Raw genomic sequence first — 14,959 nt, forward strand, 5'->3', positions numbered from 1 at the left:
TGTGCTTTACAGAAGTGGTAAGTTAATAGTAAATGTACAGTATTATAAAGTGTGTCATTGCTGGCCAATCGGCTTGTCGTTTCGTATGACGTCCAGTAGGTACTTATGGCAATTGGCAAGTTGTAAGCTTGCAAAATACAGTTATCGTATTTATAGGTATCATTGCAGTTGGGGTATTTCAGGACCACACAAGAATACATTCGTGCGTATTCTTATAATATATATAATATACATGCGTGCGGATTATGATGACGTGATAGGTATTAAAGACGTTATAGCGAAGATCGTGGTCTTGAGTTTTTAAGAGCTTAGCACAGTGCGTTTTACATTATTATATTATATTAGGCTGCGTGCCTGCGTGTTACTATTGCGTCCCAAAAAACATATTGATAAGAATCCCAATACTGAAAAAAGATAGGCGGAGCTCATCTACTTTTTTTACGAAACATGATTAATTTATAAATTAATATACCTTAATTTGATAAATTAAAATTATTTATTATAATGAATAATAACAAAAGCTTTTAAGGGATCATTTCTGACATAGGTGTTCGTAAATTGTAGTTATTTATTAGATAATTAATGGCTTTGGAGGTGGGGACTCAAGAAGTAAATTAAATTATTCCATTATTTCAAGGAATACTAATTTTTTTCAAGTTGTAGAGTCTTCTGTTTTTATTTTTAAAATTCAAGCACTGAGCTATATTGTTAAATTATTAAAAAATATGTTTTCAAACAATTATTGCATTTCGTGTTTATAAATCAATCTCATCTCACCCAAAACTTATTTACTCATTAATGCTCCATTTCCCTAACAGTAAACAAGAAATAATAAAAAAATCAATATGATATAATATTCTGACGCAATTTCATCGTGTTGAAAATAAACACGTCAAGTTGCGTCCGAACACTGATCATCAAATTCAATAATTGTTTGCTCTTATATGAATTCGGGACGCAATTAGTAGGTATGTATACACAGCGTCATATTAGTCAATAGTCATATTACTATACAGGTAATAAGCATTTATTTTTATTTTGTTCGTATATTAGATGCTATTATAATGTTTAAAAGTTGGTCGTGTTTTTGAGGTTTTCGTAGCAAAATCGGAAAAGTGTAAAATAAGGTAACGCACACACGTTGTATGATGAAAATAAAATTACGCGTATATATATTTAATTAGACTCACTCGGATCAGGTCGAAGAAAAAGTTGCCGGATCCACCGCCGGCTCCTCCTCGCAGATTAAATAAGAACCGTTTATTCCTAGGGTCTTCGTCCGCAACCACTTCGGCTTGGGCGTCATCGCCGGCGTTCGACGACAAAGTGTTGTCGGATGATACTTCGTTATCTAAAACACAACATCATACCAGCCAGTTAAATATTATTATTTTTCTTTCCACGGACACAGAAGGGATACAGATATATCTCATGTGCCCGTCAACAGTCGAGAGCACGCACCTTTTTAAGCACATATATTACATAATATTATATATATAATATATATCGACACAGACCGTTTCAATACACCACCACCTTTGGTAGTATTTTTGTTTTACTCTTTTTACAAAAGCACTTACAGTGTAATCGGTGAGGGCGCGTAACGGACTTTCTGTGGTTCCAATGAAGTTTGTGAGTGGGTGTAAAGGTATTACGCGATACGGATAATATTATATGTATGCATAATATTTATTAATATAATAATATGTAGTGTTCATTGGGTGATAATAATAATAATAATAATAATAATAAGCGTGCCATACATAAAATACTCACAACGTGAGCTTGTGTCGTGTGCAACCATGGTTGATGTTTTAAGTATGGTACGTATGGTCTTCGGTGTTGGTATTGTAAACCAACACGCGTTAAAGGCGTGACAACACCGCACAACTTTACATGTATTATGCGCACAGATCATATATATGTACAGACCGACAATAAAATATTAAAACAATGTATTAATTATTATAATATGTCGATGTTGACAAGGGCGCCCGTTGTATATTTGATGCGAGAGGGATGATCTACCAGTCCACCGTATTATGGACAACGATGCCAATCCACGTTTCTACCCAATAAATCGGTCAAACCATCTCCTGTAGTTATGAATTACGTCCACAGGCGCCCTTGGACATCTTAATATTATCATAATCAGTTCGATTGAACGATACGACGTAGCATCCGCCTGTCGTGGTTACGTACACCCGACTATCGGTAAATCGAACAAAAATAATATCGATATTATTCGATTAATAAAGACGTTGATAAATCCCTTTAAAACAGTCGTGTACGACGTTCATGTGCCATATCCCGACTCTTCGAGTTACCGACGGTCGATTGTACCATACACCGCGGGTTATAGTACATTATCCTGACAATAATGATATATTATTATTTCAGGAACTTTATGCATAGGTATTACTATTATTAAAACGTATGTTATTAATATTTAAGCGTATTTTCAGTTAGAAAATTAAATAATGAATACGTAAAATAAACAATTCAATGCACCCAAATCTATTTAATATATAATCTGGAATTACATAAGTACAACTATCACACAATATATGTTGTGTTAAATTAAATTTATATACAAAGTTTCGATATAATGATAATCACAAATGTAAGATTTTGTTTTACTAATACTATATTGATATATTATGATATTTCGTAACATTATGAAGGAATACAATAGATGTTTTGTCTTTCTTTAAAGTATTGCAAACGGTAACCAGCACCAATCGCACGTTAGGTTTTTAATTAAATTCGATTTTCCTGCAATTATATAGCGTGCAAATGACATATTCGATACACCGTTGAGGCTTTGAATAACGTCCATTACTTACAAGCTACAGCAGCTTGTGTCACTAAATTTGCAAGAAAGTCGAGCTTAATATCATGCCCGCAATTACTCTCAAACAGGATATAGTATTAATATAATTACTAAATGAAAATCTAAGATGTAAACAAATAGGTTCACCAACTCAATAAAAGTCGTTGGCAAATGAAAATGAATGTGGGCTGGAGAGTTTTTAATAAGACAAAATTAAATTTGGCTATCTAAACAACAGTGCCGTTAAAGCGATTTTAACGGTTTAACTTTGACATGACGTGTCGTTACCGATAAAAACCATACGAATATAAAACATTTTAATCCCACGAGTAGATAACTGTGTTGTATGTTCAATCTAGACAAAGATTTAAATTTATTGTAAGCTTTAAATCGAAACGTTTGATATAAATAATAATAGTAATAATAATAATAATAATAACACACAATATAAAGGTACCTATCCCGAAGAATAACAATAAATTGTATAATTCGTATAGGTCTCTTCAGTAATCATTAAATTATTATATTACAGTGAATAGTATTAAAATATACGGTAAAGAGTTTTACCAAACTAACGAGAATATAGCCCTTATTCCACGTGCAATATTAAAAAATAAATGAAAGAAAAAAGGATTTCATATATAAATTAACTTTATTGCAATATTAATATTCACACATAAAAATAAATAGTCAAAAAATAATATACTAATTACCATTCACCTAATTAATTATTGAAATAAATAAATAAAAAAAAATAAATTATCGACATTATAATATAATATTTTAGTTGTAATATTATACTTATTTCCGTCATATTTTACCAGTGTCAGTAAGCGGTGACCGTTTTTTCGTTGAGCTTGGTTCGTTTGTCGAAACTTCCCTTGCCTTTCTCTTCACAATACCGGTGCCGACTATGTTGTCTGAGTCCAATGGCTATAACAATATATTAACATCAGTGATGAAAATTTCAATGAAAATCTCTTCACATTACGATCGATTGTCGCATGCGCAATTATAAATATTATTGTATATTAATATCACACAATCAACCAAAAATCATGCGTAGTTATTATAAAGGAGAAGTGCCGAGCTAACCATTGTCGGTGACCATATTCAACGTGGGCAGAGATTTGTTGTGGTATGGTTATTCCAGGGAATCTAAGACAATCTTGTATATGTTCTATATTGATTACTACAACTATAAAAGTCGATCGAAATTCGAAAAGATATAAACATAAATAATAAAGTATGAATCTCTTATGTAGGTAAACAGTAAATACTCATTTTCTCAAAAAGCTCGTATTTATAAGGTTTTTAGAAATATTATTTTTTAGACAACCATATTTAGTTGGGTTTGAGTATTTGAAGTTACTTCTAATCATAACTATGTACGTCAACGTCAAAAATTTAATTTTAATTTTTAAAAATTACTAGAAAAATGTTCTGCTTAGAAAGTTGAAATTAATGTATGACGACATTCAAAAAAGTTTGAAATATAAAAACAGTAAAAATAAAAATAGAAAAAAATTAGTTTATCTTTAAAAAATTACTTTGTATATAAAATTTATTTATTTGGCACTTGTATCGCTCCATCCGCCCTTTAGCATGGTTTTTCGGACGATAGGTATTTGGAGCGAAAATTGAAAATATGAAAGAAATATATTTACAGATTGCACAGTAATTTAAAATTAGTAAAAATAGATTAGAGATAACATGTGGAATATGATAGAGAAATATATTGCAACGTTCTCTAGCATTGAATATCGTACCACATACTATCTATGCTTATAGTGCTTATACCACAGGAACAATAATGTTAAGACAAATATAATATCATCTAAACCGTCAAAAGTAAAAACGCAAAACCTAACCAGCTGATGACATTCGCACCATTCCATTTAGTGTTAAAACTTGTAATTAAACCGTAAATGACGTGCAATTCGGTAATCATCTTTCCTCAAAAATAAAGCAATCAACTCTCTACAAAAGCATTATCCGTAAAATTATGATGGTATAATATTATTAAAAGTTATTATACTCATGACGCCGTAAATAATTCATTAACACAACAGTATTGCGTTTAATTGTATATGAATATGATAGATACAATAAAATAATATTACAATAATAAATACCAAATAAATAATAATAATAAAACAATTTAAACGTGATAAATACACTCTCAAATAAATCATTTCTAAAAAATTAAGAAATTGATATTCAGAACCGTAACGTGTTAGGTAGGTACACATAAAACCTAGCAACGCAAAGCTTTAAGAAAATATCGATTACCGACCAGCTATTATCAGTTTATGAATATCTTCCCTTGTAATGGACTTCTTAATATTCTTTTGACTTTTCAAAGCAATTCTTCCGAATTAATTTTTAGGTCTCTCTGAGACTCTCTCGTCGTTTTTTATCGCTCATGTTTATTTTTCATCATTCCTTCATGCTTATTAATTGCTTAACCAACTATAATATTATGTTCAATATGAAGCTTTATGATATCTAATGCGTCTAAATAATATACCTTGATCTTTCGTACTCGTTATAAATATTTAGGTAGGTGCTTACACACAACGATTGCTTATATTTTTTCTAATAAATTCATAAAACTAATTACCTAGTATCTTTACTTTATTAGTATGTAAGATTTACTATAATGGTATAATACCAACCCAAAAGTTTTCTTATACGTTTAATAAATAACTTATACCGCATGCACAATGTCTTATAACAGGTATTAAACACTATAGGCTTATGTACGTTGCATTGCAATGATGATGCGATCGCCACTGTTAATAATAATTTTATAATAATATTGTTAGTCGATTAACAACGGTGCAGTGCGACAGCGCTATTACTGATTTTAATGATAATAGTTAACGACATGTAAACGCATATATTGTCAAAAAAGCAAATGTTCACAAGCTATATTATAATAACTACTACTACGGCATCAAAAACAATATTGCACATTATATTATTATTGTACTTATTCAAAAGCAAATTAAAATAACAATAACAACAACAACAATAATGACGTCGCGTTCATATCGCGAGTATACATAATAATATAATACCAATGTCCAATTACCGCACATAATCATACAAACATTGTAAGCGAACGGGAAGGTGGATTAATGCAATAATTATAATAGGTACAGTTTGGTCAATACGTCAAATTCATAGAAAAAAGATGATTTGAAATAGTTGTTTTGTATACTCGGTGATGAAAAAATATTCAATGGTAGATACATTGGTACACGATAATGATCGTAGGCTAGATGTATTGCAATCGATACAATTTCTTTTCGTTTTAAAATACCTAATCGTTTTCCCGTCACCACTTCGCATGATGACACTATTATACAATAGGTACATACATTGCAGAAAACCACGATAGTCATTATTGATATAGTTAGGTAATATGAGAACAAATTGTCCGTGTCGATTTCGCCCGTTAATCATCCCAAATAGTGTTTTCCGGAAAAATAAATATCATAAAAAATATTTGTTAGTGCTATAATGATAACTGCCGTTAAATTGTTAGTTGATAATATTATATTTATTATTATTTCAGCCCGGTAGGGTACACAACAATAATAGATATTAATCTCCACACAGTGCACTATCTTATATATATATATTGTTATGGTGATACAGTGTTATTTTATTTTGATACGAACAATCGACGATATATTTGTAAATATATTAAATATATAATAATATATACGTATTTTTATAAAGTAATTATATCTTTACCAAATTCTTACTATTTATATTTATTGTTAACTATATTTTATATTATCCTTTTGATTTGTTAAAACAATACCGAATATTGATTTACTAAAAAAAGTACTTTATAATCAATTTTTATTTTAAAAATGTAATGGTATTGATGATTTGAAACTGTTGGTTTATATTAATAATTATTTTTAATACGATTATAATCTACAAGAAATTCAAATTTAAATTGAAGATCATTGTTTGTAAGACCGAAAAAGGGGAAAAAGGGGAAAAATACAATAATATTTTAATAGTAAATGGTTAATAGATTTCAAAAACAAATAATCATCAAATAGTATGAGGATAAAAGTTTTTTGGTAGAACAGATTACTAATATTTCCATATAGGTATTAAATGATTTCTGTTGAAACAATCGTGTGTGAAATTAATAATGTTTAAATATACCAAAGTTTTTGAAATATTATATTAAAATAATGCCAATCACATATATTAATGGAAAAAATGAAATGTTTGATATTAAGGTGCGCATATTATGGTTATCTCAGATAAATTATTTAGATGTTTTAAAATGTATGATTTGATTTATAATATATTGTACACTATTCAATTGATAATTTTAATTGTGCTTTAATGAGTTCTGGAATTTTGTGGTTTGAATACTTAGAATATCAGCGAAAATATATTTTTTTTTTTTATATAAAAGCTTATGGTCAACAATTTTAAACTTGCCTCGTTCGTTCAGTATTACAAGTGAAAATCAGTTAAAAATATTGCAGCTCTATCCAAATACGGCACAGGTATGCGATTATGCGTGCATATCGATGGTTTTAGAAATGGAATTTGTTTCCAATACTTGTCCAGACAAGACGTGTGTAATGTCCTCGGCCTCGTAAAAACGAAAACTCTAATCGCAATAATATATTATCGCATTAAGTCATTCGGCACACGCATTTAGAACAGTGCCTTTAAACATTCGCATTTCGGACGCGCACGAACTTAACATTAATCAGTTATCATATTATTTTATTATCAATAAACTATGATATACGCATGCCTTTTTAATACGCCTCTGTTGTTGTTGTTTTTAACTAGCATAACATATTGTTATTATAATATTATGGTTACTATCACGTCTAAAAATATTATTATACAACGACGTTCTTAAAATAATAATAATATTGTATATTGTACACTGCAGTTTATAACATGCACCGACATGGGCCGTCCTCGGGAATTACCATTTGAGTGGTTGGCGAGCTGATTGAGTTGGCGGTGGCAGTTGCAGCGGCGGCGGCAGCGGCTGCGACGGTGGTAGTGGTGACAGATCCGACGGCCGCGGGTGCGGCGTTGGTTACCGGGGCGGCTTTGGCGTCGGCCGCGGTGGTGGCCGGTGCTGCGGCGGTGGTGGCCGGTGCTGCGGCGGTGGTGGCCGGTGCTGCGGCGGTGGTGACCGGGTCGGCGGTGGTGACCGACACGTCAGAAGCCGAGTCAGCGGCCACGGCTGAGTCGGCGGCCGTGCCTGAATCTGCGGATGCGGCCGGCGCGGAATCGGTGGCGGCCGCCTCGGATGAAGCCGGTTCCGATATTCTCGATGAAAGCTGGTCAGCGTCCGACGATGGCGAAGCCGATGAGGATGACGAGTCGGCGGTGGCCGTCGGCAACACCGTCGCTGAATCTTCTTCTTCTTCGTCGTCTGTGGACGGCGGGAACGTGGGCAACGTGATCGATATCCGCCGGCCACCATTGGCGCCAGATTCACCACCAGCAGCGGCCGTGGCACCGGCACCGCCCGCACCGGCACCAGCACCAGCCCCTCCGCCACGGAGCACCAGCCTGCCGATCACGCGGAATACGAATCGTGTGATTTGTTGGATCTTCCTGTCGACTATCTAGAAAACAGGTGACACCCCAAACACACATATACACTAAGGCGATCCTTAGGACATGGATGTAGAAAACAACTAATGCACTATGTACAATAAGGCGTTTCGTCATTATAGTAATGTTGGTCGGTCGGTCTGTCTGTTTTTTCCTACTTCTCAATGCGCATATTATCTATAATTATGTCAAACATACCTATACCTCTGATTCTGATAACAATGACCTTGTCGAATTTAGATAGTAAAATTGTATTTTAGTGATTTTTCAAAATATTTAATTACAATTTTGATCTACAGTCAATGTCCTATGCGACGTACCAAATATAGGTACTACTCTGTGTTTCTCCAACTGGTTTATGAACAAGATCAATGCCTTTATACGCCTTTCTGCGTCATCTCGAAATAAAAATAAAAACGGTAACCGGTCTTGTTATAGTAAAATTTCATGAATAAAAGTGTCACTAATAAGGCAAACATTTTCACAAAATTACAATTGGTAAAAAATTAACAAATAACAAGTCATTATGATTATTGTACAAAATGAAAAACGTATAGAACTATAGATGATATTACATCATTACATTTAATGATAATTGTAATACTAAAAAAGTCGTTTTTTAATGATTTTAAAATGTACAAAAATAAAAAAAAATGATTCCAAAAATGCTAAATATTTTCAATAAAATAAGTATGTTTCTGTATAAGTATCACATAATTGTTGATATATTAAAGTGATTCAAAAAAATAAAAAAATACGAATTTTTATCAAAAAAACATTTACATTAAGCAAAACTTATTCAAAAATCTACAGTAAAAACTATAAACGTATAGGTAGTATGTACCTTATATTAACCTAACGACACAACTAATTAAATTTTTTTAATTTATTAAATACAATACAAATACCTAACAAACATTACAAACTATAAAATGCATCATATATGTTCTCATATTTTCTAGGGATAAGTATAAGTGTAATGATGTTTTAGATCAATTGATAAAAAAAAAAAACGATTCTGCAGCTGATCTATCACGATAACGGCGACCAATTATTTAAAAACTTTTGTAAAAAACATTGATTTAACCAAATCTTTAAATTATGATAAATATTAAACTGATATACTAAAATAAAATAAAATATTTCAAGCAACAACAATATGTCTAACTTTTTATATTCACACGTATATTATGCACACAAAAAATGGCATCTTTATATAATTTTAGAGTCGAGTTATTCATCATTATTATTCAACAGCAATAGATATACAGAAAGTGGTTTTATGACGGTGACTGAAAGTGGAACTGACAATAATACTCGACATTCGTTAACGAGTAAAACCGATTTCAAATCTATATAGTATATACCATAATATATATTATAATATTATACAATTAAAACACTATATATCTACAGGTGACATTTCACACAAGCTATTATATTATATTGTCCATTAAATAATTAATTCAATATTATCACATGGCGCACCACGCATGCAACATGTAATAATAAAAATAGTATCAAGCAGCGTATCTATAATATAGAAGCGTCTCTAAAGTGTATTAATTTGAATAGGCTTATATAATTTTTGCATTACCTATACGCAGACATACAGTATAAGGGCCAGGTGCGAAAAATGTACGTCAAAAACCCACCATTTATACTACTGCTATTATAGTCAGTCGCTCAGTCGTCGCGCTCAAGTGTTATATTGTGTATAATAATATTATTATAATATATAATAATAATAATAATAATATCAAGTACAAATATGATCGTTTAAATCTAGGTTCAAGTGGACCAACAATGGCTATTATTCGTTTCAACCTTTGTTTGACACGCGCATAACATGGCCAGACAATAATATAGGTATAACAATATTATATTTTATATTAGACATTTATCTGTTACCACTTGACCAGCTGTTACGGTTGATCATATGATCATATATATGAATGAATAATGCTATTACTCAGTCGTATTATTCATAAGCCTTTATAGACACAAGCCAGTAGCGTGGATGAAACAGCCAACACCACTGAATATTTAAATTGATTTGTAGGTGTAAAACCACCGCATCGCGTAGGTAGTACTTATAGAATTTTCCACATACATTTTGTATAATCCTACCGACGACCGTACACTGTAGTACTTATAATGGCTATAATAGGAATCGATAAGCAATAAACAAAAAGTTCGATAAATTTGAGATTTGTCCGAATGTTTCAAGAATAAAACATTTGTTCAGATATGGATATTAGGGAGTCTATGTGGATCTAGGAATGAAAAAAGATATATGCTAAACTAAAAAAATACGCTTGTATAATTGCAAAGGTGGGCAAGTTAATGGAAAAAATTAACTTTGGCAAGTTAAGTTAATTCAATAAAATTGCCTTCAGTTAAGTTAAAAGTTATTTAAAAAAAAAATTAACTAGATAAGTTAAAAGTTAAGATAGAAAATAAAATTAACTTAACTCAGTTAAAAAAAGTTAATTTTTTTTTTCAAGTCACAATAATCATAAGTCATAAATTGCCCTAGTATTTTAATTTATACAAATATTTAGCAAGACGCTTATCAGTATTCTAATATTAATACTATTTACTAGTGAAGATTAAAATATAATCTGATTATTATGAATTGATGTTATTATAACATCAGAAAAATAAATTACCAAAATTAAAAGAATAACTAGAATAAGTTTTCTGTTGGTTCCACGTGATATATAAAAAAAAATTAAAATTAACTTAACTGCACTATAATGATAATTAACTTTAAAAAGTTAAGTTAAAACCATACAAATTTAACTGAATAAGTTAATTAAGTTTAAAACAAAAATAATTAACTAGTTAAGTTAAAAAGTTTAAAAAAATTAACTTTTTAACTTAACTTTATTTTTTTAACAAGTTAATGCCCACCATTGTATAATTGTATATAAATCATACAATCACAGTTAGATTGCATGTATTAAATTAAACAATTAATCCTAATTTTTGGTAAATTTATACATTTGTCGATTTAAATATATAAATAAAAGTCGATCAAAGCACAATATACAATTTTAATTCGAAATACCTAACGAATCACTGTTAGAAACAGTACTATTAATAATTTTAATTTCGTCAAAACTAATTGAAATTGTTTATAAATGGAGGTATTATTGTGTGATAATATTTAATGTTGGATGTAGTTTACTAGTACACCATCATTGAGTTTATTAGAAGAAAACTTGGACTGTAGTCTTGGAAGTGCATAGGTGACGTCAAGTGTTTCAGTATTCAGTGTTTGCGTTTCGATACCTTTAAATTTGACTTCAGTAACATTTAAAAATTACAATATTGCACATATTTTTAAATGAGTATAGTATATTTCTCAATATATACTGAAATAGTTTAGTCGTACACAAATTGAAATATTGAAGAAGAAGAAGCCTCCACTTTAGGTCACAGTCGTCGGCGGGTTTCTCTTTTATACATACTCGACAATAAGCTTATTTGTTCCAATTAATAACTATACGATACAAAACCCGAGGTTTCCTATATATTATTATTATTATAAGTTATTGCCATGTTACACGAGCTCAAAGACAATGAATTACGTGAACGTTGTTGAGTTACCATAATGATTTATTTGGTACAGTAATAATAATAATAATTTTAATAATTCCTCAACTATAAAAAATATAAATTGTTAAAAAAGTCAGCATCGCTACTTTGTTTTATAATTATTAGTTATATGTGGATATTGTGTATGTGATCTGAATGTAACTTGTTTCAGACAGTCAAAATCAGTCATTTTGACTTTATAAGGCATAAGAAATTATTTAAACTATGGGTTCGAATTTCCTACGACAATGTATAAATGTTGCGAACAAGTAAGTAATATAACATTATAAGGTAATTTTATTTTCTTATCATTCCAATAAAATTATTTTTTTTTGATAAATGTAAAAATCAATATCTTATTTACAATGATATAAGAACATTGAACATTTTTTTTTAAGTTTCATAGTCGACATACATTTTGCATTTCACATTCAAGCAAAATCACTGTATAAATTACCGATTAATCTTATCACATCGGGCATAAAAGATAAAACATCAAAGGAAAAATATGAGTACGCACTCTTCGATGTCTGCAGTAAGTATACAGAAAGTTTATGTCTAGTCAGAGTAGAGTATCATCCACAATGATTGTTGGTTAATCGTTATTTTACTTTATAGTTGTGGTAGAACAATTTTCTCTACATCTTTGTATAAATGACCGTCGTCATCAGACTACTATTATAGCGACGTTGTTTGTGGTGTCTTCTGCAATTACGAGTTGTATAATATGTATAGTCGTCGGACAGGTATATTATTCTGCCTAATTTCCATGTATATTATTGTTTATTTTGCTCACTTTGTATAATACTATCATATACTACGTTCGTGGTTATTCCGTCTAACGAAACAGCTGAATTATATTGTGTCATCACTGACGTTAGTAAAAAATAATAATAAATGAGTTACAAAACGCAAGTCACCCTACTAATTGTGTGCAGCATGTGCGTATTACGGTTATAAAATATTTCCATATTTATTAATTTATTTATTTTTGTAACGATTGCCGTTGAAGTTTTGTATTGTATTAGGTAATAAATTCTCCATTATAGACTAGGATTAACAAAACTTCTAACGATAAATGCAATACCGAAAATTCTTTTATACTTGCGTCAAAAAAAAAAAATAAAAAAAAAATAGAAGAATTTTGTGTTGTATTTAATTTCACATACTTATCCAGCTTTACTTGAAAATAATTCAATTGATAAGTATAAACGATGGGGATTGAAGTAATTCAAGTAGGTATACTGTTATTGTTATTATTTTTAAAATCAATTTGTTAGATGATTAGGTCAGATAACAAATTATCGAGTGTCTATTGAAAAATCTAAAAGTATAGCGAAACATTACAAATCCATAAACAACTCATTAAACGATACAATTCTTTGTTGATAATAACAGTTATTAATTCGAAATAGTAAAATAGGTTAAGAAATAGTAGATATTTATTTTTATTTTTATTTTTATTAAATGAATCGCTCAACAACAGTTACCGGTTGGAAGCTAAATAATATAATATACTGATTCTAATCACATTTGCCTTTTATGATTATAAGAGTTAAGTAGCAAACTTTTTTTTAATGTCATGGCTGTTCTTTAGAAATTACACAGTACCCATATATTATTACTATTATTATAATGCTCCATAGACAGTTACATAAACTAAACTGGCTTCTGGTTATGTTCTTTTTAACAGATTTCAAAACGATGTAGATATTATTTGTCCTTGTTGTTGTTATTATTACCGATATATAAATATTGAATGAGAATTGCCGATCATATACAAAGACAAAATAGTTATTATAACGGCCTAACGTGTGATTGACTAATACACACTTTGATCGTTACGATGCTTCGTAGTTAGCCAGTATCCCAAATACGAAATAAAACAAAAGAACGGTTTTTATAATAAATGAAACTTTGTTGTAATTCTAATTTTTCAATGATGAAGAACATATATCTGGACGAAATAGTTTTTTAATATCGTTAGCTTTAAAATGAATACGACAGCAATATTGTGCATATTATTATAGTGATGTAAAAATTGCATTTAAAAGCGTAAAGCAGATAGGATTTTTGTTTTAATTGTGAAGTTACCAAGTTCAATGCGTGAGACGTGTTATAATATACGGCATAGTATAATAATATGTTTGTATATACCTAATGGATTAACATGTACATTTTGCCGAACGATACAGCCACGTAACTACTAGTAGGTAGGTAAATACTTATGCATAAGAAAACAAGTTAGGTAAATGGAGTCTGTAATATTTGAGAACTATATAGGTACTTCAGGGCCTGTTGTTCAGGGTGAATGTGAAATATTCACCAAATCATAGAATTGTTATTGTTTTAAACCGTTATTAAATTTTGTGTATAAACCACGTGCGCGTATTGGCGGTAGCTATTGTCCATTAGGCGTATAATAGTAGATACTTATGTAGGACGTAAGTACCTATTATTTTAAATAGCGATTCGTGAGAGTGAATTAATTTCTATGTTCGAATCGCTTAAGCAAATTATAGTATGTTTGTACAGTAGGTTTGTATGACTGCATAATAAAATATGTATAATAACATTTTACATAACCACTTTAATCGTATGTCGTAAGAGCTTAAAAAATCGCGTGTCTAGGTGTACGCCATATACTGGTTTTGGCATAAAATGTGGTTGTCCTTTAACCAGAACACTCGAATATCTATAGAACGATTTAACCTACGAATTTTTTTTCATGTCTGTAGTTCGAATATAACGGATGAAACGGTAATATTAAAATGCATATTAATTATTAATTATAATACTCAAAGTGCTGTAACACTTGTTCGGTCGTTTGTAATTGGTCAATAATGTTTCATTCATAATCTTATAAGTCCATTGTTCATTAATCTTATCGAATAA

The 14,959-nt window shown here is 30.3% G+C and overlaps 1 protein-coding gene across 2 annotated transcripts in view; it reads right to left on the bottom strand.

Moving 5' to 3' along the window:
- Positions 1 to 14,959, bottom strand: part of LOC107166292 (uncharacterized) — a 39,626-nt gene that overhangs the window by 7,792 nt on the left and 16,875 nt on the right. For both annotated transcript variants that reach the window (XM_089218883.1, XM_089218877.1), the window contains exons 4-6: positions 7,822 to 8,472; positions 3,655 to 3,766; positions 1,191 to 1,351 (exon numbers count right to left, since the gene is read on the bottom strand). In XM_089218883.1, coding sequence (XP_089075009.1) covers positions 1,191 to 1,351; positions 3,655 to 3,766; positions 7,822 to 8,472 — 924 coding nt within the window. The remainder of the gene's footprint in view (positions 1 to 1,190; positions 1,352 to 3,654; positions 3,767 to 7,821; positions 8,473 to 14,959) is intronic.

Source organism: Diuraphis noxia, unplaced genomic scaffold, assembly GCF_037042655.1.
Source record: "Diuraphis noxia isolate RWA-SAM2 unplaced genomic scaffold, SU_Dnox_SAM2 contig0001, whole genome shotgun sequence".
NCBI classification, from domain to species: Eukaryota; Metazoa; Arthropoda; class Insecta; order Hemiptera; family Aphididae; genus Diuraphis; species Diuraphis noxia.